This window comes from Vipera ursinii (genome assembly GCF_947247035.1).
Source record: "Vipera ursinii genome assembly, chromosome: Z".
NCBI lineage: Eukaryota > Metazoa > Chordata > Lepidosauria > Squamata > Viperidae > Vipera > Vipera ursinii.
In genome coordinates, this window is record NC_139517.1 from 27,398,764 (window position 1) to 27,420,149 (window position 21,386).

The 21,386-nt window shown below is 38.8% G+C and overlaps 1 protein-coding gene across 2 annotated transcripts in view; it reads right to left on the reverse strand.

The window, feature by feature from the left end:
* The window catches only part of MYBPC2 (myosin binding protein C2), a 71,665-nt gene that overhangs the window by 1,585 nt on the left and 48,694 nt on the right, over positions 1 to 21,386 (reverse strand). For both annotated transcript variants that reach the window (XM_083378173.1, XM_083378174.1), the window contains exons 20-28: positions 18,043 to 18,231; positions 17,021 to 17,155; positions 15,873 to 16,040; positions 14,975 to 15,063; positions 11,055 to 11,250; positions 8,545 to 8,684; positions 6,911 to 7,070; positions 5,674 to 5,810; positions 4,170 to 4,356 (exon numbers count right to left, since the gene is read on the reverse strand). In XM_083378173.1, coding sequence (XP_083234299.1) covers positions 4,170 to 4,356; positions 5,674 to 5,810; positions 6,911 to 7,070; positions 8,545 to 8,684; positions 11,055 to 11,250; positions 14,975 to 15,063; positions 15,873 to 16,040; positions 17,021 to 17,155; positions 18,043 to 18,231 — 1,401 coding nt within the window. The remainder of the gene's footprint in view (positions 1 to 4,169; positions 4,357 to 5,673; positions 5,811 to 6,910; positions 7,071 to 8,544; positions 8,685 to 11,054; positions 11,251 to 14,974; positions 15,064 to 15,872; positions 16,041 to 17,020; positions 17,156 to 18,042; positions 18,232 to 21,386) is intronic.

The following is a 21,386-nucleotide window of genomic DNA, read 5'->3' on the forward strand; positions in this document are numbered from 1 at the left end:
GGCTTAGCCCTGCCCAGCTTCTGAACATAAGACTAAATCAGCTGCTGCCATCTGCTGTTTTTATTCTTCCCTTTCACATGTCAGCAGCAGATCCAACTTGTGCCCCAGTAAGCTCATCTTGTGTTTGGAGGCATTTATTTGTTTGTTTGTTTTCAATTCATTTTCGCCTGGTACACCAGTTGCGGCCCTATCTGGACCGGGATGCCCTACGTACAGTCACTCATGCGCTCGTGACCTCCCGGTTAGACTACTGCAATGCTCTCTACATGGGGCTGCCCTTGAGGACCACTCAGAGGCTTCAGCTGGTGCAGAATGCAGCCGCACGAGTAGTAATGGGAGTGTCCCGATACTCTCATGTAACACCTCTTCTCTGCGAGCTGCATTGGCTTCCAGTTGCCCTCCAGGTGAGATTCAAGGTGCTGGTGATGACCTATAAAGCCCTAAATGGCATGGGTCCGGATTACCTTAGGGAGCACCTGCTACCAGCATCAGTTTCCCATCGTCCTGTGCGTGCCCACAGGGAGGGCCTCCTTAGGGTTCCGCCGGTTAGAGATTGCTGGCGGGTGATTCCCAGGGGGAGGGCGTTCTCTGTGAGTGCGCCCGCCCTTTGGAATGAACTGCCGATGGAGCTTCGGGCTGCCCCCGGCCTTCGCTCATTTCGCCGGGACTTAAAAACCTGGTTGTTCGAATTGTCTGGCCTGGACAGGGATTTTAAATTTTAAAGTATTTAATTAAATTATATTAAATTATATTAAATTAATTTAAAAATTTTAATTTTATTGTTATTAGGAATTGTGGGCCTGTACTAATTTAATTCCATTTTATTCTTTTTTCTACTGTTTTAATAGCCCTGTGAACCGCCCTGAGTCCTTCGGGAATAGGGCGGTATATAAATTCAACTTGTTGTTGTGGTTGTTGTTAGTTGCGAAGTCGTGTCCGACCCATCGCGACCCTATGGACAATGTTCCTCCAGGCCTTCCTGTCCTCTACCAAATTCAACTAATAAATAAATAATAAATAATATTTTTTTTGTATTAAATTGCCAAGATAGTTTGAATGCAAACTATCTTTCAGAGGTGCCATACCAGCATGGAAACTCTCATTTGGTTCATTAATACATAACACTTAGGCACTGTTGGGGTTAAAAACACACACAAACTTTATCTGGCACAAGGAAAACAGAAGGCTTTTGGGGTTTCTCAGTGCATTTGCTTATACCGTAATTTCAAAAATCAATTCATTTTTGCAGCCACCCATTAGCAGCCTTTTAGAAGGAATGTAAACTGCCAGACAAATGAACACAAAATACATGGGAGCAAATGCATAAACAAGTGAGGACAGCAGGTCAATAATCCAGCTGCTCCCGTTTCTTAGGAAAGGAGAGAAGAGGATTTGTTTAATTCATAAACATTGAAAGCAGAATGAGAAAACTTTAGGTAATCCTCAACTTACAACAGTTCATTTACGTGGCTGTTCAAAGTTACAACATTGGAAAAAGTGACTTATGACCTTTTTTCACAGATGAATTTTGAAACATCCCCATTATCATGCGATCAAAATTCAGATGCTTGGCAACTGGTTCATATTTATGAACCATTGCTGTGCCCCAAGTTCATGTGATCACCTTTCATAACCTGACAAAGTCAATGGGGAAGTGAGATTCACTTAACCAGTTTACTAACTTATCAGCTGCAGTGATTCACCTAGCAACTATGGCAAGGAAGGTCGTAAAATGGGGCAAAACTCATTTAACAAATGTCTCACTTAACAACAGAAATTTTGAACTCAATTGTGGTTGTAAGTTGAGGATTAACTGTATGTTCAGTGACCGACCACTTTGAAACAGCTTTCTATACTCAGCTATTAATTAAGTTTTGGTGGAGCTCTGATTGGGTGAATATGTTGTCTTTAATTTTTAGGTTTGCAAGTAATCAGATAACTTGCTTAATGTGGTTTCAGTTTATGGGAGAAAGCACAAAAGTTTTTAAAAGCATTGGGAATAACTGGCAATGAAGAAGATTAGTAGAGTGGTAGACAGTTTAAGTATGAATGCTCTTAGTTTCTGCAGCCTCAATCCCACACTGAGCTGAAGAAGGAAACTTATTTGTGGTTGTTGTGAGGTACATAATAAATGTATATGTTATAATTTTTTGTAATATAGATTAGCTTATATTTTATAAAAAAACTATTTAGAGCCAGTATTTTAAGATATAATCATATAGTCAAAATGCAGCCATATTTAACCTTGCTAAAGTGATGACATACACAACTTTTGGTTTGAAGAAGGCATTAGTTAAATTGTATAAATAGGCAAGGCAACAGGGTTGAAACATTTGTATCATCCAGCTTAGACAAACAGGCCCCTATTGTGAGCTGAGTTGGTTAAATGTCATGAACATGAAAAGGGAAAGATAAAGGTAAAATAAAGGAGAATTATTAATTGTACAGATGCACTGTCCAATAATTTTACTAGGCAGTTGGAAAGTATGGGATCAGACTGGACCTATTAACTGGGTCTGTAAAAAAAGGATGTGATGTATTCTGCGGGACAGGTATAAAGGTTTATGTTGAACTAATCTGGGTCTGGCCCTTTGCTTGCAAGTAGAAGAGTCCACCAGCCTTTGCAAACTCTTCAATAAAACTTGTTTTGTTTTCCTACACCTTTGTAGGGAAATTTATTTCATTCCTAACACTGCGGTTTAAAATTCTCTGGTTTTGATTTAAAATACTAGGATGCAGATTTACATGGATGCAATGCGTGATGTAAATGACGATGTTTTCCTTCAGAAATCCATTTTGCCCAATTCCTTTTACAACACATCTTGCAGGCTTTGCCACTTTTGTGGGTTGCCAAATGGCTTCAGTGCTTTACTTTTAGGATGCAAACATATCTGTTGCTTATGCAGCATAAGCAGAATCACAAGAATGTTAATCAGCATTGCAAACAGGGGAAACATTATGAAATTGACTAGAATCAATCCGATGACACCCCCATTGTGAAATTGCCTAAAGAATGAACCAAAAGGGAGGTAGAGATACCCCTGATTTCTGCTTCTCTGAGTAAATTGGTAGGCAAAAAAGGATTTACATCTCTTTTTTTCTGACTGTGCCAGTACAAAAAACAATTGATCAACTTTTTGCATGTTTACAGGTTGAAAACAGGACTAAAACTATGTCAGCAAATGAAATCTACAATTGGTGTACTACTGATTGCTAAAAAATATCTCTTTGTTCTCCCACTGTTATGAGGTATCCCAAATAACCAGGTGGCAAAACCAGAAAGTATTGCATTCTTCTATTAATCACTTATCTACTTGGGCAAAATATGCCTTTAGAAGAGATGTAGCCATCATGCCTCACAAAAGCAAGAGGTTGTAAGGTAGATCCTGCCCAACTTATTGATTCCTTGTCCGTTTCTATCGTGCATTGTGTTCCCAGAGGATTCTTTTGAATAACATAAGAAAGTGCACAAGGGAGAATAAGAGCAAAAAGATTCTTCGTTATCTAAAGATTCTAGTCTGAACTGGGGTAATTCCTTCCTCTGTGACCATGTCTGAAGTTTAATAATGAATTATTAATCAGCTTCTGTTCTGCTCTTAGCGGTAAGAGCTGCCTATAATGTATTTCTTTGCATTATTTATTTCCTTTCCTTTTGGGTTAAAGAGTTACTTTGCTATAAAAGAAAAAAAAGAAGAAAAAGTAAACCTGTAATTAACACACACACACACATACAAGCAGAGAAACCATTCAAAAGCCTAGCCATGACTAATGCTCAAAAGCCTTGAATGGGAAGCAAAAGCCACAGAAACAACAATCAAGAAGGTCTTAATTAATGGTCCAGTCTTCTGTAAAAGATGTAATAATGCTTTGCTTGTTCATGCTGAATAAAGCTGGTGTTGGTGCAGCAAAAGCTTTTTCTTGTAAAAAAAAACAAGTACAAAGAAACACCAGACCACAATTACAAAACCCATAAATGTGATAAGAAGAGTGACATGCTCAATAAAAGTGAGTTAGCAAAGGATGGCAATTCTAGACAATGATTAATATTGGGATCCTATGTGTGAACCATCATTGGAAAAAGTTAGAGGCATAGCTGCAGCTTCTGCTTTACATATCTGATAAATATCATTGCTGCATTTTCAGGCCATGTCATTGTTACTCCAAATCACCTTTGACTTCCAGCTTGCACTCTATTACGGCCTCGCCCAGTTCATTGATGGCCTTGCAGGAGTAGGTGGCACTGTCAAAAGGACCTGGTTTACGGATATTGAGAGTCAACACTCCTTGGTTGTTTTTCTGCAGAAATTTGGGGTCCCCACTGAGATCCATTTTGTTCTTCATCCAGATTATCTTCGGCTGGGAATGCACACAAGTGGGATAAAATAGAAAAGAATCCAAATCAAATACCTTCACCATCACACTCTATTTTAACCCAAGGCCATACACTCTATCATAAAATTTTATAATTCCATAAACTATTTCGATCTGAAGATTACGCCAAAATCAAACTAAAAATTTAGATATGTTATTTGTGCATTCTAGTAAAGTATATACAAACTTAGCAGTAGCCTTCATTCTATCTATATGCTTGCTTGTTAGGGCTTTCACACACACACCCCCAAGCGTCATTATTACAAAGTCAGCTTAATTGCCCCCAACAATCTGGGTCCTCTGAAACTCTTTCTACTTTCAGCTGTTCCCCTCTACCTACTCTTTATCCTTTTTCTTTCCCTTTTCTTCATTGATTCTTTGTGCTTTTTCTCAGGCATCTATAGGCAACTTGCCAAGCATAAATATAAGATGGGAATTACACATTAGCTCAGCAGACATATATTCATGTAAGGACAGAGAGGAACACTCTATGGATTCTCTCTCACAAAATGGTCTGAATTTTTCCCCTCCGCCTGATTTATTTAGTTGGGAGTCTAGCTGAGACAAAAAAATTGGTTCCAAGTAGAAAAAGAAAACTTTTCTGGGGAGAATTAGCAAGCAAGGGAAGGACTCAAGAATCCCCATCTGCCAATTCACCCTAGATACGCTTCTCACTTTTCTTTTCCCATATTTATGAATGATCCTTCTAAAACGGTCAGACATATTAACCATGCAGTGGTTAAGCAATGGATTTTGAAATGTTGGCAGCAGACTAAATAACAATACATAGCATTATGCTAATTATTAAAATCCATCATGGTCATAGAATAGTGACCAGCAAAAGCTGATGTCTTGGCAGATTGGCTATAGAAACTTATTTCTCTTATAAATCTTTTGGTTTTTAATTACTTCCCAAATGGAGGAGCTATATCACGTAAATTGGAAGCTATTTAACAATTATTTACAAAACACAAGAAAACAATTAAAAATGAATGTATATATGAGTTATTTTGTTTAATTAAACACAACGTGCATTAAAAAAAGATACCCTAATATCTTGCCTAAGATTGGTTTCGATATCCCTTCGTTATTTATTACAATGGCTCTTGCTTTCAATACCAATTATAAATTCTTGAATCAGATGTAATATTATTTTCTCATTATTTATAATTCAAGGTTAACTTTAAGATTGTCTAATAAAGTAGAAACCATTATTTTTTCACCCTTCTGCTCTTTCCTATTCTCTTGCATCATTCAGCTGACTTCCAACAACTGGACGTCTCCTATTTATTTGGTACGTACTTTAGGATGTCCCCTCACTGCACAGTTCAGGGCAGTGGAATAGCCAGCCACTACTGTTCGGTCTACCAGTGGAGTCAAGAATATGGGGGCCATGCTGAAGTCATGTTCCTTATAGTTATACTTCTTAGAGATCAAGCCTAGAAGAATAAAAAGCCAAGATGATCATCAGTGGATTCTAGCTGCAATCTTATACTCCAATTTCCTTGGTATGTCATGGAATGGGACTGACTTGATTAGACGCACATAAGAACAATTCCTGGATCACTTTTGCTGATTTTGTTCTTTCACATAAATCCGATGCAGTCTATTTAAGCAGTGACCTGTGATTTTAAGAAAAATCTACACAAATATTCCTGTAACTGGCATCTTTAGGTACATATTAGTATTTCCTCCTCAGAATAAATTTCTTTGCCAAGTGTGATTTTAATTTTTTTTATATTTCTCCTGACCCAAGAATATTATTAACCTAGTCTGCAAACATGCAAGCTGGTAGAAAGAAAATTAACTTATTATCTGTTCCATAGGCCAAGTTCTCAAGCATCCCCAAAAAGCTCTAGAGAACCTAGAATTTTTAAACAATCTCTCCTTTGAGTTACTATTTAGGTTCCTCCTCTCTTACACAAGCTTTCCCTTTTCTCAAAGCTGGCACTCCATCCCCCCTGTACTCGTGCTGTTACCATCCTGACTCAAACAGTTTTCTAGCAGGAGTGATGGATTGTGCAGGCAGATGGTTCCCCACTGACAGAAACTTTCAGCTTGCCCTACTTCTTGGCTTCCTCCCATCCCCTTGAGGATTAGGGTTGTGACTGGCACTCCTTTTCAATAAACTACTTATACTAAGTGAAGGGCAACTTTGCAGCTTTTCTTTCACAGTGACTGATCCATGATCTCTTTTTAAATCACCACAAATCAAGTACAGGATGAGTAGAAGTGGCAGATGGATTGCTGGCTCAACGCCATTTTTCCATGTCCCTGTTTTTCAACTGGAGGAACACCTGGTCAGCATATCCAGAGACAGTACTGTGTTGTGATGGACATAATGGATTAATAAATATTGGCTTTTGGGGGGTATCTGGGGTGCAAAAATAATGACTATGTAAAAGTTAACTAAAGAATTCAGTGTTTGAAAGAGATGATATATCTGTTCTTCCTCAGTTTGGGATAAAAGTCAGTCCCCTCTGCTAAATTTCTTTGGCTCCACTATCTTTTCAAGCCATCTAGGTATACATGAGCTTACCAGATTTCTGAATGTTTGCAGTGTTTTTGGAGACCCCAGGTTGCTCACTGAGTCCACAGATGTTCTCACTGTAGACCCGGAAGTAGTATTCATTGCCCATGATGAGATCAGACACTGTGCAACGGGTAAGGCGGTTGTGTTCATATACAGTGAACCATTCCTGAAGGTAAGATCAGGGACAGACAGAAAAAGGATGATGGGGAGATAGGGAATAAGATAGGTTTGGGACTAAACTAAGAAATGTCTTATGGACCACTGTATTTAGACACATTATTACCATATGAAGTAGTGAAGATTTTACACAGATTTCATACATTTGCTACTCATGACCTAATCCCAACTGCTGTACAACATTGAGAAGGGGAGGGGGAGGGGGAGGATGCCCAGATCTTCCACAGCAGAAGGTACAGGCTAGTCATCAAATCCAGCAGCAATGGTGTATCATGTTTTGAATGAGATATTAAATACTCCTCCATTTAAATGGAGAAATGCTGTCCAGGTACTTAAGTATGCACAGGACTACAAACTAACAGAACATGCTGGCCTACACCATCAAAAGCTGTCATATGCAACATACACATAAGAGAAATGAAGAGGGAAAGAGGTAGTTCTCAAAAAGCTTGTAATCCAGAGGACCCAAAGCTTCTTTTTATCTGACCCAACAGACCTAATTGGTTTTCTCAAAGCAAAATTGATAGAATGACAAGTGTATCTGATGTTTCCTTGTTCAAAAAAGGAGGGTTCCGAGAATGAATCTCTTTTTCTGTCCATAGATTATCCCAGTAGAGAAATTTATTGTATCATATCCCCTTACTCAGAAACCTTCCTAGGATCCATAACACAGTGCCTAAAATAAACCAATGGCATGAGTTGACACACCATTTCTGAAAAGGACACTCTTCCTTAAGATATCATTCTGGCAGAAAGCAGCAATTACACTAAATCCCCAAAGCACATAAATTGGATCTTTTGATACTGTTCTCACAGCAGTCTTGGAATTAATGCCTGATTGTCTAGCTGTAACTGAATTGGATTTTGACAGTGAATTATTCTGGCAAGTGGAACTCCTGCAGTGATAGTGGGTATGTACTTTGTCTGAAAATCTCAACCGTAAACCTGCTGCAGCCCCAGTATGCTTAAATGAATGTTAACCGAGGATGTGCCAAGAATCTATCTATCTATCTATAGATGCCTCTCTTTTATAATATGTTCAGGTCACATTATGTCATCATCAGTTGAGTGTGTGCCTCAGAGCGAGTGTGAGTGTGAACTGGTCAACAGTGCTGGATAGATCTTGTCTTTTATTGATACTATTCATTCACCTCATTTTTGATAATGAGCTTAAAGGAGAGTCATCACTGAAGCTCTTAATTTCTTAGTAGAAACATATGGACCTGGTTTTAAGTCACAAAAATCTTTAAAAATCAAAATTTGGATATCCTTTGATTTGGATATGGAAAGAGACCAGTAGTCAGTGTAAGCGACCAAGCATAGAGACAATATTTCATTCTAATTTCCTCTTGTAAAAAAATTGATTGCTTATGTGCCATCTTGTCAACCACATAGTAAGGGCCAGAAAGGGTCAAACACGTTCATAGGTTAGCCAAAGGAGCTATGAAAAAACTTGACTTTACCATGGTCTTCTTGTCAGCTTTTTGGATGGAGTAGCCAGTGATCTCTGAGTTCCCATCATCCTTGGGAGGCTCCCATTCCACTAAGGCATTGAAGCCCCATACCTCCTTTACCAGAACATTGTGTGCTGGGCCTGGCTTCTCTGCAGAGGGATAGACAAAGAGACACATTATTATAGAAATAGCAGAGCCCAAACATAAAGTTATTTAGTACACTCAAAATCACTAAGTGAACAGAATAAGAATGAAAGAATTGAGTGGATGGGGGCAATAAAGAGAATCTTTTTATTTTTCAAAAACACGCTTAAATATATGGTATAGATAATTTTAAAATGTCTTGTAGTGGTTTATATTTCTAATTGTGCATTAGATTATATTAGAATAGCTTGAAATTTATTTGCTATTCATCTGTATTGCTTATGCAAAAGGATCTCTATATATCTGTTGTAAATGAAGCCACCTCCCACCCTATCTGTGCATCTGATTTCCTACTTTTTCTGTCTTGTCTTCCCCTTCTCCCCCCCCCCCCGCCCACCTTTCTTCCTCACCAAGCAGACTGCTAGGAAGATCTGAAGTGACTGCTTGCAGGGCTTCAACATTAAATTGAGGGAGGTCATCCCTGCTCTGTAATGCCTGCACTGTCTGCTAGGCTGCACCAGTTAATACTTTAAGAAGTTAAAAGTAATATTCAAACTAGGTGCAGGAAAAGCTGTTTCTTCATGTATAAATGCATGCAAAAGAGGAGCCTGTTGTAGCTGGCAGGGATGCAGAGCCAGCATAAGGACAGTATCATGTCACATCTATTCCTTGTTCAAAGAACACTCAAGAAAATCTGTTGAAAAACACTAAATTTCACTTCAAATCTTCAATGAGACAAAACCGGGATTTAGATGGTGAGTGAGGGAGAGAGGGAGTTTTTTGGACTGTACGGGGAGGAGTGACATTTGGCTTAACCCATGAAGAATGCTTAAATATAGAGCTACGGAATATGATCTCACTCTCTTGCAAGAGGGAAGGAAAGAGCTGGTAAGGCAAGGTGACAGAAGGGGGAAGCATTCAGCAAAGGAGAAAACATCCAGAGGATAGTAAGTAAGTACACTGAAGAGATGCCATATGCCTCTAAATGAGATGAAGAAAGCCCAGAAGGTCAGAGAGATTCGGACCACTCTGCACCTCTTACTTGTTCCCACATGCTTACTGAACAAAATTGTGTAATGCTTTCTGTCTCTTGCAAGCCTGAGAGCACCAAGCATCTGGGTTTCCCACAGAAACAAGGAAACTAATGAAGTGGGCATGGATTAAGTCTTATTAACAGTTTAGCAGCTGCAGTGTAAAGAAAGGAAGGGAAGGGGGAAAGATTGATCGCCAAACCCTTTCTGTCTCTCCAATTCTTTGGAAGGTAGAAGCCTGCAACAGGTTCTAAATGAACATTCCCAACAGCAGTTCTCTTTGCACTGTGCTTGCAAGAGCAACCACAGTAATAGGAAGGGCCAAGTAACCCATTGCAGAGCCCCTGCTTTGCACTCTGATGGTCTCAGTTTCCACCTACTGGCATTTCCTATTAAAGGATTAAATAGCAGGTAATGGGAAAGACATTTTTCTGCCTGAGATCTTGGAGAACTACTATTGGTCAGAGTGGACAACCCTGGGCCAAAATAGAAGGCAGGTTCATATATCCCATGTCTTCACAAGCTCTCTCCATGCTTCAGAGAGAAAGATACATGTTAGAAAGTAGAGATAATTTTACCTGCAAGGGGACAGGTGGTTTCTGTAAGACTGGTTCAAGGCTCAAATTACAAGATAGTAAGAAGTTGGAACTCTAAGTTTAGCTTTCTTTAGTGACTGTCTTTAAACAGCTATTAAAGGATCTTGCACAGCTTGTGGATTTTAATAAGGCAGTCTACTTATCATCTTCCCCATAATTCATGCAGCTCACCAAAAGATACCCACTTCACTCCTTGAATTTCTTGGCCCTTCCCCAAAGTTGCCCTAGCCACTTTCAAAAGCAGCTCCCCAGCATACTATTCATAGAAGCCCTCAAGTCAATGGAAGTTGCATACCTGTTGTTCTCATAGTACATAATAAAATACAATGCAGGTATTAATTGTATGGTAAGAGAACAGAGAGAGGAGTGGTTTACGTAGGGATAGGAAGGCTACCTAGACAGGTATTAAGTACATGAGGATATAATACTAAATGTTCAAGGGAGCTGGATGTGGGAAATAATTAGCATTAAAGAAATTAAAGACAAATGTTTTCACAAAAATGTTTAGGGAAACAGCTTGTATACTTCAGCATCTACTGAAACTATGACTATTAACCTTTACATGTAAATATCTCAGTAATGAAAATTTGAGACTGTCCATCTTAGCACACTCTTTCTCTTCTGACCCAAACTTGCTCACTTCTCTTTCTTTCTTTCTTTCTTTCTTTCTTTCTTTCTTTCTTTCTTTCTTTCTTTCTTTCTTTCATTAGTTTGCAGTTTGGTCTATGAAAAGCAAAATGGTCCTTACCTACAACACGGATCTTAATATCAGCTTTGTCCTCCATGCTCTCAATATGCACTGAGAGGGTATAGGTGCCTGAATGATGTCGCTCAGCCTTGCGGATGAAGAGGATGGTGTCAAAATCAGAGTCACGGATGTTAACCTCCTTGGGATCAAGAGGTTGCCCATCCTTTGACCAGGTGACCTTAGGGCGAGGCTTTCCCTGCAGTGGATAAAATGTTTAGCATTAGCACTGAGGCCTTCACTTAGTAGCACTCCTTTCATTTTCCAAGGGAATGTCACTGATCCACAGAGAAAAAGTAAATTAGAGTTTGTACAAGTAGTTGAGAGTGGTTTGCTGACTCAGAATCAATACTAGGGTGGAATTGGTGGATGAGGTTTGTGTTGCAACTTGGCATAGTTCTTTCTGCTTTGCTACATTATTCATAGGTGTGCTGTGCTTTGCTATTTTTTTTTACAAATATATTCCAAAATTCCAAAGAAGAAAAGAGACTGCTTGATATTTTCTAGTGGGAGCTAATGGTTGAGAACCCTTTTTCAGATGTTAGCAAATTTCCCTGCCACACCCATAGGTCTTATTAAATGGAGGGGCTGGTGAAAAACTCTACAATTTTTTGAAGGATGGAAAGGAAGGTGAGAAGAGAACCAACAATTTGAAAATACTCCTGGAAGTATTTTGATTTTTGCTATTATTCAGTATTTCACATTTATGTTCCTTCAAGGTTGTCATTGCTAGATTCCTCATCAAGTATTCTATGTTATTTTTTGGTCTTGCAGAAATATCACTAAATTATCAGCGAAGGCCCTCAATTTATAAACTTCCTTCTTAACAGCTTGGGTCCTTGGCCAGTTTTAAAATTAATAAGCAAAAAAGATCAATGCTGATTAAGAATATGACCGCATAGGATGGTGATATATTGAATAAAAAGTCGGGGTTTAGGGTTGAGAAAAAGGCGAAATATTTGGGGGTTACATTATCAAATTCAAATACAAAGTTGTTTAAAAATAATTATGTGCCTCTCTGGAATGGTATCAAAAAAGATTTATTAAGATGGGACAAATTGCATGTATCATTACTGAGTAGAATTTCTGTGATTAAGATGAATGTTTTACCAAAGATAAATGTTATGTTAAATGTTTGAAACATTACCAATACTTGCAACTGAAACTCTGTTTAAACAATGGCAGACGGATATCTGCCATTTATATAGCATGGGGAAAAACTGAGAATTAGATATAAATTATTGCAAGATGCTAAGGAAAGAGGGGGTTGGGGTTTACTTGATTTGAAACTGTATTTTGATGTCTGTTGTTTGGTTTGTCTAAAAGAATCGGTGAACCTTCAGAATAAGAGATTACTGGTCCTAGAAGGCTATGAATTAAGGTTTGGTTGGCATGGCTATCTGTGGTATGACAAAGTTAATGTTCATTTCAATAATCATTTCATCAGGTATGCCATTTTGAGAGTTTGGAATAAATATAAAACAAAGTTCTCTACAAAGGTGCCACTTTGGGTTTCCCCGCAAGAAGCCTTTTTTTAGAAAAGGGATGGTGATGAGGCCAATTTGGTGGATTTATGGTAAAATAATATCTTTTACTCTGGGTGAACCTACCCTCAAATCCAAGGAGTAGCTAGAATCAGAAGGTCACGTCTGCCATTGGTTTACATATATGCAATTGAAAGAAAGATTTGAGTTAGATAATTGGGTTTAATTTTGTTATAAATGAATCTGAAAGCCTACTGTTTGTTAGAGGTGAACGTACTATTGCTAAAATTTACAAAATGTTACTGAATTTAAATCTGGAAAATGAACAAGTAAAGCATTGTACAATTCAGTGGGCAAGGAATTTTGGGTATAATATAAAGCTTGAGTAATGGGAAAATATGTGGAATAAAGGATTAAAATTTACATTAAATTATAATCTAAAAGAGAATTTTTACAAGATGATGTACCGTTGGTACTTTACACCAGACAAGTTATCAAAAATGTATAAAGGTATTTCAAATGAATGTTGGAAATATAAAGGTAGAGAGGGGACTTTTTACCATTTATGGTGGGCATGTGATAAAGCAAGAAAAAATTGGAGTAGGATTCACATGTTAGTACAAAAAATTCTTAAAGTAAATATAGAAAGAAAACCAGAGACTTTTCTTTTGGGGGCTAATGGACAGAGACCTGGAAAAAAAATATGGAACTTTGATGTTATATATGTTGACAGCAGCAAGATTACTTTATGCTCAGAAACGGAAGACCACATTGATTCCTACAATGGAGGAATGGTTACAAAAGCTGATGGAGCTAGCAGAGATGGCTAAACTGACTGCACTGATTAAAGAAAAGAATACAAATACTTTTATTGCCACGTGGAAACGGCTTCTAGATTTTCTGCCTGAGGTGGAAAAAAATAAAATTTTGATTTTGGGCTTTACCAGCTAGATAATTTGATGTTATTGAAATGGCTAGTTTATATTATTTTATAGAAGTAAAAAGTTGAGGTTTGAAGTTGATCCCCTATTGCGCCAAAGGAAGTCGGAAGTCAATACTTTTTCCCGCCCTTTTTTTCTCCCTTACCTCACATCCCACCAGGCTCAAGGTTGACTCAGCCTTCCATCCTTCCGAGGAAGGTAAAATGAGGACCCAGATTGTTGGGGGCAATTAAGCTGACTTTGTAATAATGCCGCCTGGATGTGTGTGTGAAAGCCCTAATAAGCAGGCATATACATAGAATGAAGGCTACTGCTAAGCTTGTAAGCCGCCCTGAGTCTTCGGAGAAAGGCGGGATATAAATGGAATTAAAATTTTTAAAAAAACTTCTCTACTCCCTTTTCCCTTCCCCATCTTTTCTGCTATTTACTTTTGTATTTCCATTGTATCATATATTATAAACTAATAAAACTTTGAATTAGAAAAAAAGAATGTCATTGCTAGAGAAGGCCTCCCTGCAAGTCTCTCACACAGACATGGGCTTTCAAAGACTTGGTTCTGGTTTGCTGATAAGTAGAAGGTGAAAATAGAATAGCTTAGGAATATTTCCCAATAGGGGCAGTGCTGAGCTGACAGAGGTAGACTCTAAAAAAAGAAACTCTGGAAAGGAGAATGTTGACCGAGGAGAGAGTAGGGCTAACAACTGAAAATAGAGTTAAACAGTGTGCGCTATTGCACCTTATTAGTTTTTAGAAAAGAATAAAGTTGGTGGGTAACCCCAAGATGGATTTAAAAGCTGTGATGTAGTCAAGCTTGCTGGATCAAGAGAACCTTGAAGAGTGTCATCTGCAAGAATGGACAAAATCTACAGGGTTCCAATATAGTATCAGATCCTTTAGTACAATATCAACATATGTGTAAAAGGAGCAGAGACGGACTAAGATGTCATGCTCATTAAAACACACACACACACACACACACACACACACTGGACACTGCTAGTGTGCTGAAGAAAGATTGAGAAGCAGGGAGGAAGCTCACGTTCTACCAGCCAATACTGCATATGCAGTAGACAATCTGAGAGAAAAAGAATACTGGCCAAGACATGTAGCCCTTTTTAAAATTCTAAATAAATATAGTTATAAAGCAACGTGTATGTATAGTACAACAATATTATGGACTGCACAATATGCCATTTGACATTGAACATGCATAATAAAGCTGCAGTTGAGGGGAAAAGTTCCCTCTAATAGTTAGTGGGAGAAAGCAGGAGAGGCCAGGTTTGGATTATAGCCATAATCATTAACCTTGATGAAACTTGCTAAGGAATCTTATTAAATCAGAAGTAGATACTCTTTGACTTAATAGGAGGAGGGGGAAAACATTCTAAAGAATGCTTTACTCCATGTTTCACGGCAAATCCAGACACCTCACAAAAAGACTATGATACTGTGAATTTGCGTACTGAAAGTGTCTCTACGTTTTCAACCAGTTGCCTACCTGGAATGGGATTACCAGGTTGATTTGCTCCCCAACTTTCTTGATATATGTCTGCCGGAGATGGCGAGGGAGACGAATCTTGGGTTGTTCTATGTAAAAACAAAAGAAAGTATGTGGGGAAAGGAACTCAAAAATACATGGTGAAAGACACTGGATGGGAAAATGGAAAGAATAACACGTTGGGAAATGTGTGATTTCATAGACATACTTTATGAATTACTAGCATAGAGCCATAAATATGAGTGGAATTCTGGAAATTCAGAATCATTTTCTAGATAAATAATTAAATAATGTCCCAAATCATCATGTCCAGCTTTCTTTCCAACTTGGCTGTGCTAGTTAAAAGTGATGCTAGATGCATTTACGGTATCTAGAGTACAAGACAGAAATAGTCTGCTAGGTAAGGACTTGATATCGAACTTATGGGGGTGGGGCTAGAAAGGAGCTATTGAGTGACTTGGACTCTTTTTTTTGTGCTATAATTGGAAGAACAGAATAGAAAATCTGTGCCCCAATTATTCATTCCAAAATGAGAACAACTAAGATGACTTATGCAATCCCAAAACTATTAATAAATTTTTTAAAAAATCAGTCAGGGGCTAAACTAGTTGGAAATACTTGAATGCAATTAATAATTGCATGAAGCCATTAAAAAAATAGGAACACTGGCTTTTAATCAAGATAGGAAAGTACCTTTTATTTGCAAATTTTAGGAGGAAATCATGTGCAACACTCCCTAACTGATATAGGATCACATTGGGGCAAACATTTTGAGGAATCTGATGTGTATTGGGTCGCCCCATTGCCATATTGGAGCTTGAAATTTCTTCTTATAAGACAATTTGATCCAGGAGACAGAACAAACTACTGTATGTTCCAAATACTCAAAGTGACTCACCAACAATTTCACGAATGGTGACAGGCTGTGATAAAGCGGCTGGTACACTTTTTCCTGCAATATTGATTGCAATTACCCGAAAGAAAAGCTTCTCGCCTGTTGGAAGTCCTTTGGCAGTAAAGCCACAGCGTTCTACAAGCTCTGTATTAGTAGGTATCCATTCATCAGCTGAGAAAGAGGGTGGAGTATAAGATTAGGAGATAAAGAATAAGTGAAAAGTCAGAAGCCATTTTGTAAGTAACTGAATGTCTTGGCCAAAGGGGTATTCCCCAGTGAGTTTCCAAGCATGATGTTGTAGATATTCAGGGGGCAGCAAATAAAAGAAGAGAAACACTGTATATTCTGCTGAAGTTTGATCTGATCCCTGATTTCCAATTGTGGATCCTGCTATAGGGCTGGCGAAGGTTTAGCCCGGTCAGACTATATCACCCTTGTGAGGCAGACCAGATAAGAAGCACAGCCAGATGAGCTAAGTCCACTTTATTGTAAAGTTACATTAACAGAATCTTGCAAATCATTTCTTCCCCTGCCCCCTTTACAGCCCAAGAAACAAGGAAGGGTCCCTTCTGAGATGTTTGCCACACCAACATTCTCTTTGGGGCTATGTTGCCTTTTATCTGAATGTCCCCTTGGCTGTGTCTCTTCTCCCTATCTTCCAAGGCCATTCCCACTACCATTACAAACTATCTTGCCAGAGATGAAAAGAAAAAGAAAAAACCAGCAGCAACAAAGTAGGCAAAGGGAGCGATTAATCTGGAACAACATCCTTAAGTAACACCAGCTGTCTGCAAATTAGTGCAGGTTCGTGTCCCACCAGGCTCAAGGTTGACTCAGCCTTCCATCCTTCCGAGGTAGGTAAAATGAGGACCCAGATTGTTGGGGGCAATAAGCTGACTTTGTAATAATGCCGCTTGGTGTGTGTGTGTGAAAGCCCTAATAAGCAGGCATATACATAGAATGAAGGCTATTGCTAAGCACATTGATTTGTGCTTTAGATTGTAAGCCGCCCTGAGTCTTTGGAGAAGGGCGGGATATAAATGGGGTTAAAAAAAACAACAACATCAATTAATTGCTTAAATAAGAAAGCTGAAAAAGGGCCATGCACAGCATACAAACTCAGATTTTCTTTTACTGGTAGAGAAACTCACTGCCTTCCTTGCAGTACTCAATGAGGTAGCCATCAATGCCCCCTGCACCGATTCGGTTTGGAGCACGCCATTTCAGGGTGGCTGTTGTGTCTGTGACATCCTCCAGAGTGAGATGAAGAGGCTCACTGGTGGGGGCTGAAGCAGAATTGAATAGGGAGGGAAATTAGTAAAATAATAACAGTAAAAATATAAATACACAAACACACACACACAAATTATCATTTCTTAGTGTATAATGGACAATAAGGAAAAAACAATCTGCTCCTACTTTCTCCAATTGTTTTTTTCTAGTGTATTCTTTTTGATACATTAGATTGCAAAATGTTTTTTTTAAACTTTGAATGTTCATGCATTCCTCTTAATCTACTCATTTTAACCCTTGTCCCTAATGGCTGCATGTTTTGCAATTGATTCAGTAATGCAAACAAATTATTATTTGTTTATCTATTAAATTTATATGCCACCCATTTCACTGAAAAGGTGACTCTAAGGCCTTATAAATATTCATACAGAAATGTCCATAACATGTCCATAACATGTTCAGTCTGTGACCATTTTTTAAAATCCTATGCTTTGGGGTTTCATTTTCATAATATACCGGTAAATATTTTTCATTTAGCAGGCCTGCAATTTTACATATTTCCCTATCAGCATTTACATAGTGATATATGTATATGTATAACTGTTGAATTCAGAAAATACAAATAATAAATTTAACAGTTTTGCAATTTGGGTATATGTTCTCGGGAAATTTTAACTGTTATTCTTATATCATTTCCATGAAAATGCTATCTGAATTCATCTCCCCCATATCCAGCAGAAATCTTGTGCTGTTGACCTGGAATTCTCAACTCTTCTTCATGATCCAACAGCAGTTCTTTGGCTTCTTTGGTTGCTACGTCTAGCTCAATAGTGGCATGTGAAGGAAAGGACAAGTCCACCTTTTCTACCTGTTCCAGTGTCTTATCAGCTCATGCGCTGCCCTTGCCAGTATTTCATCCCATGCCAGCCGTTGTGCTCACCGATAGGCATGAAAGGTTTGGTATTCTGGCTGGGTTGAGAGATTCCAATGGCATTGACTGCAAAGACCCGCATCTCATAGAGACACCCTTCAATCATCTTGGTGGACTCATAAGTCAACTCGGTGAATACTTCAAAATTCAGTTTCATCCAGCGCATGCTACCCTTCTTCTTGCGCTCCATCAGGTAACCTGGAGTGCAAAGGAGGAGAAAAAATGATATGTGGGGAAAGATATTTCATTAATCAGCATTACCCAATCATTACCTATTAGATATATATATTCCACTAAGCAAGAAGGGGCATCCATATCAAAAATGGAATAGATTTGTACTAATATGGATGGAATTTATTACAGCCTAAAATTGTAACCAGTGATTTGCACTGTGTTGACCATACAGTAGTTTTCTATATTAATTCTTAGAGTATAGAAATTTTTATCATTTTCGGAATGATAAAAGGATACACAGTGCATTCAGATACAGATAATCCTTGACTTACAACCAGTCACTTAAGAACCATTCAAAGTTATGATGGACCCAAAAAACCTTACTTATGACCCATTCTTGAAGTTATGACTGCTACACCACCCCTACAATCATATGATCAAATTTCAGGTGCTTTGCAACAGGCTCACATTTATGATTGGTTGGAGCATCTTACAATCACATGATCACATTTTGCTGTTTTGGGGCAAAAGACACCCATTGGATAAGCTGGATTCAGTCTTATGACCATGTGTTTTGTTTAATAATCATTTGATTTGCTTAACAAATATGGTGACTCACTTAACAATATTTGTAACAATGGTCACAAAATTGAGTCAAGTCATATGGCAACTTTACTTACAATTGCAATTTTGACTCAGTTGCAATCATAAATTGAGTATTTACAACAATGTTACCCAGGAAAATTATAATCTCCAGATTATTTCTGAAGAGTTAAATCTCAACTACAGGTAGTACTTGATTTACGACCACAGTTGAGCCTAACATTTCTGTTGCTAAATGAGATAAATGAGTTGTTAAGTGAGACTTTTCCCCATTTTATGATCTTTTTATAACAGTTGTTGTGAATCACTGCAGTTGTTAAGTTAGTAACACAGTTATTAAGTGAATCTGGCTTGCCCACTGACCTTGTTTGTCAGAGGGTCACAAAAGATAATCACATGACCCCGGGACGCTGCTACCATCATAAATAAATATGAGTCAGTTACCAAGTGCCTGAATTTTGATCATGGGGCTATAGGGATGCTGCAATGGTTGTAAGTAAAAAACGGTCATAAGTCACTTTTTTCAGTGCTGTTATAACTTCGAACAGTCACTAAATGAACTCACAGTCACAGGGAAGACATCCAACATTTCAATTTTGGATGTGTTAGTTTACTACATCCACCTTGGCCAGCCAAAAAAAGCATAACCGTATTTCTTGCCAAGGCCTGAAGCAATGTTAAATTGACTAGGATTACAGCAGGTGGCTCAGTGGGTTAGGACACTGAGCTTGTCGATCAGAAGGTCAGAAGTTTGGCGGGTCGAATCCCAAGTGCTGCGTAACAGAGTGAGCACCTGTTACTTGTCCCAGCTTCTGCCAACCTAGCAGTTCGAAAGCACGTCAAAATGCAAGTAGAAAAATAGGGACCACTACGGTGGGAAGGTAACAGCGTTCCGTGTGCCTTTGGCGTCTAGTCATGCCGGCCACATGACCACGGAGACGTCCTCGGACAGGCGCTGGCTCTTCGGCTTTGAAACGGAGATGAGCACCGGCCCCTAGAGTCGGAAACGACTAGCACACATGTGCAGGGGAACCTTTACCTTTACCTTTTACAGCAGGTGGCAGTACTTTTTTTAGTTTAGTTTCAAGGAAACCAAACAATCAAAATATTCTTGAATGTGCTAGAATGGTGGAGGGCAGAGCCTTTAAAATAAAAATACCTTTTGGAGAAGAGCAAACATGTTCTTGCAGTTGTGAGGATAGATTTGCATGCATTTTTCTATATATTATATTGCCTTTTGCATTCAGTGGCATTAGGCCAGGGGATCTTGAACAGTGAGTTGAGATTCCCTGGGGATGGCATGCAATTCTTTTCTTAAACCTATTCAAGCTTGTGCAAAAAAATCAGGTGCCCTTCTAAAACTCGTTCTAGGCTTTGATCTTTGTTTAGCTTGAATAAAGTATCTCTGGTGCCACAAAATTTGAAAAGCTCGATAATAACATGTGTTAACACTAAATGTAAACAGTTGTAAATTTAAATTAATTTAAATTATGTATGTATGTTTAGTACACTACTAGATGAATGTATATCAAAACCTAATGGTAAATTTATTTCTTGCCCAGCATTAGAATAATTAGTTTTACTTAGGAGCGGCATTTCATCAGTTTATTTATCTTTTTAGGGTAAGCCCCTAAAAAGTTTCAGAATCACGGTGTTAGGCAATGCTGTAGCCTCCCTTAAAGACAGAGAGAGGGTCAAGCAGTTGTTGTTAGTTGCGAAGTCGTGTCCGACCCATCGCGACCCTATGGACAACGTTCCTCCAGGCTTTCCTGTCCTCTGCCATCTTCTGGGCTCCATTTAAGCTCACGCCTACTGCTTCAGTGACTCCATCCAGCCACCTCATTCTCTGTCGTCCCCTTCTTCTATTGCCCTCAATCTTTCCCAGCATTAGGCTCTTCTCCAGTGAGTTCTTCCTCCTCATTAGGTGGCCAAAGTATTTGAGTTTTAGCTTCAGGATCTGGCCTTCTAAAGAGCAGTCAGGGTTGATCTCCTCTAGGACTGACCGGTTTGATCGCCTTGCAGTCCAAGGGACTTGCAGGAGTCTTCTCCAGCACCAGAGTTCAAAGGCCTCAATTCTTTTGCGCTCAGCCTTTCTTATGGTCCAACTTTCACTGCCATACATTGCAACTGGGAAGACCATAGCCTTGACTATACGCACTTTTGTTGACAGGGTGATGTCTCTGCTTTTTAGTGTGCTGTCTAGATTTGCCATGGCTTTCCTCCCCAGGAGCAAGCGTCTTTTAATTTCTTGGCTGCAGTCCCCATCTGCAGTGATCTTGGAGCCCAGGAAAATAAAATCTGTCACTACCTCCATTTCTTCCCCATCTATTTGCCAGGAAATGAGAGGGCCGGATGCCATGATCTTGGTTTTCTTAATGTTTAGTTTCAACCCAACTTTTGCACTCTCCTTCTTCACTCGCAACAAGAGACTCTTCAGTTCCTCTTCACTTTCTGCCATTAGAGTGGTATCATCTGCATATCTTAGGTTGTTGATATTTCTTCCAGCAATCTTAATTCCAACTTTTGATTCATCTAGCCCTGCCTTTCTCATGATGTGCTCTGCATATAAGTTAAAT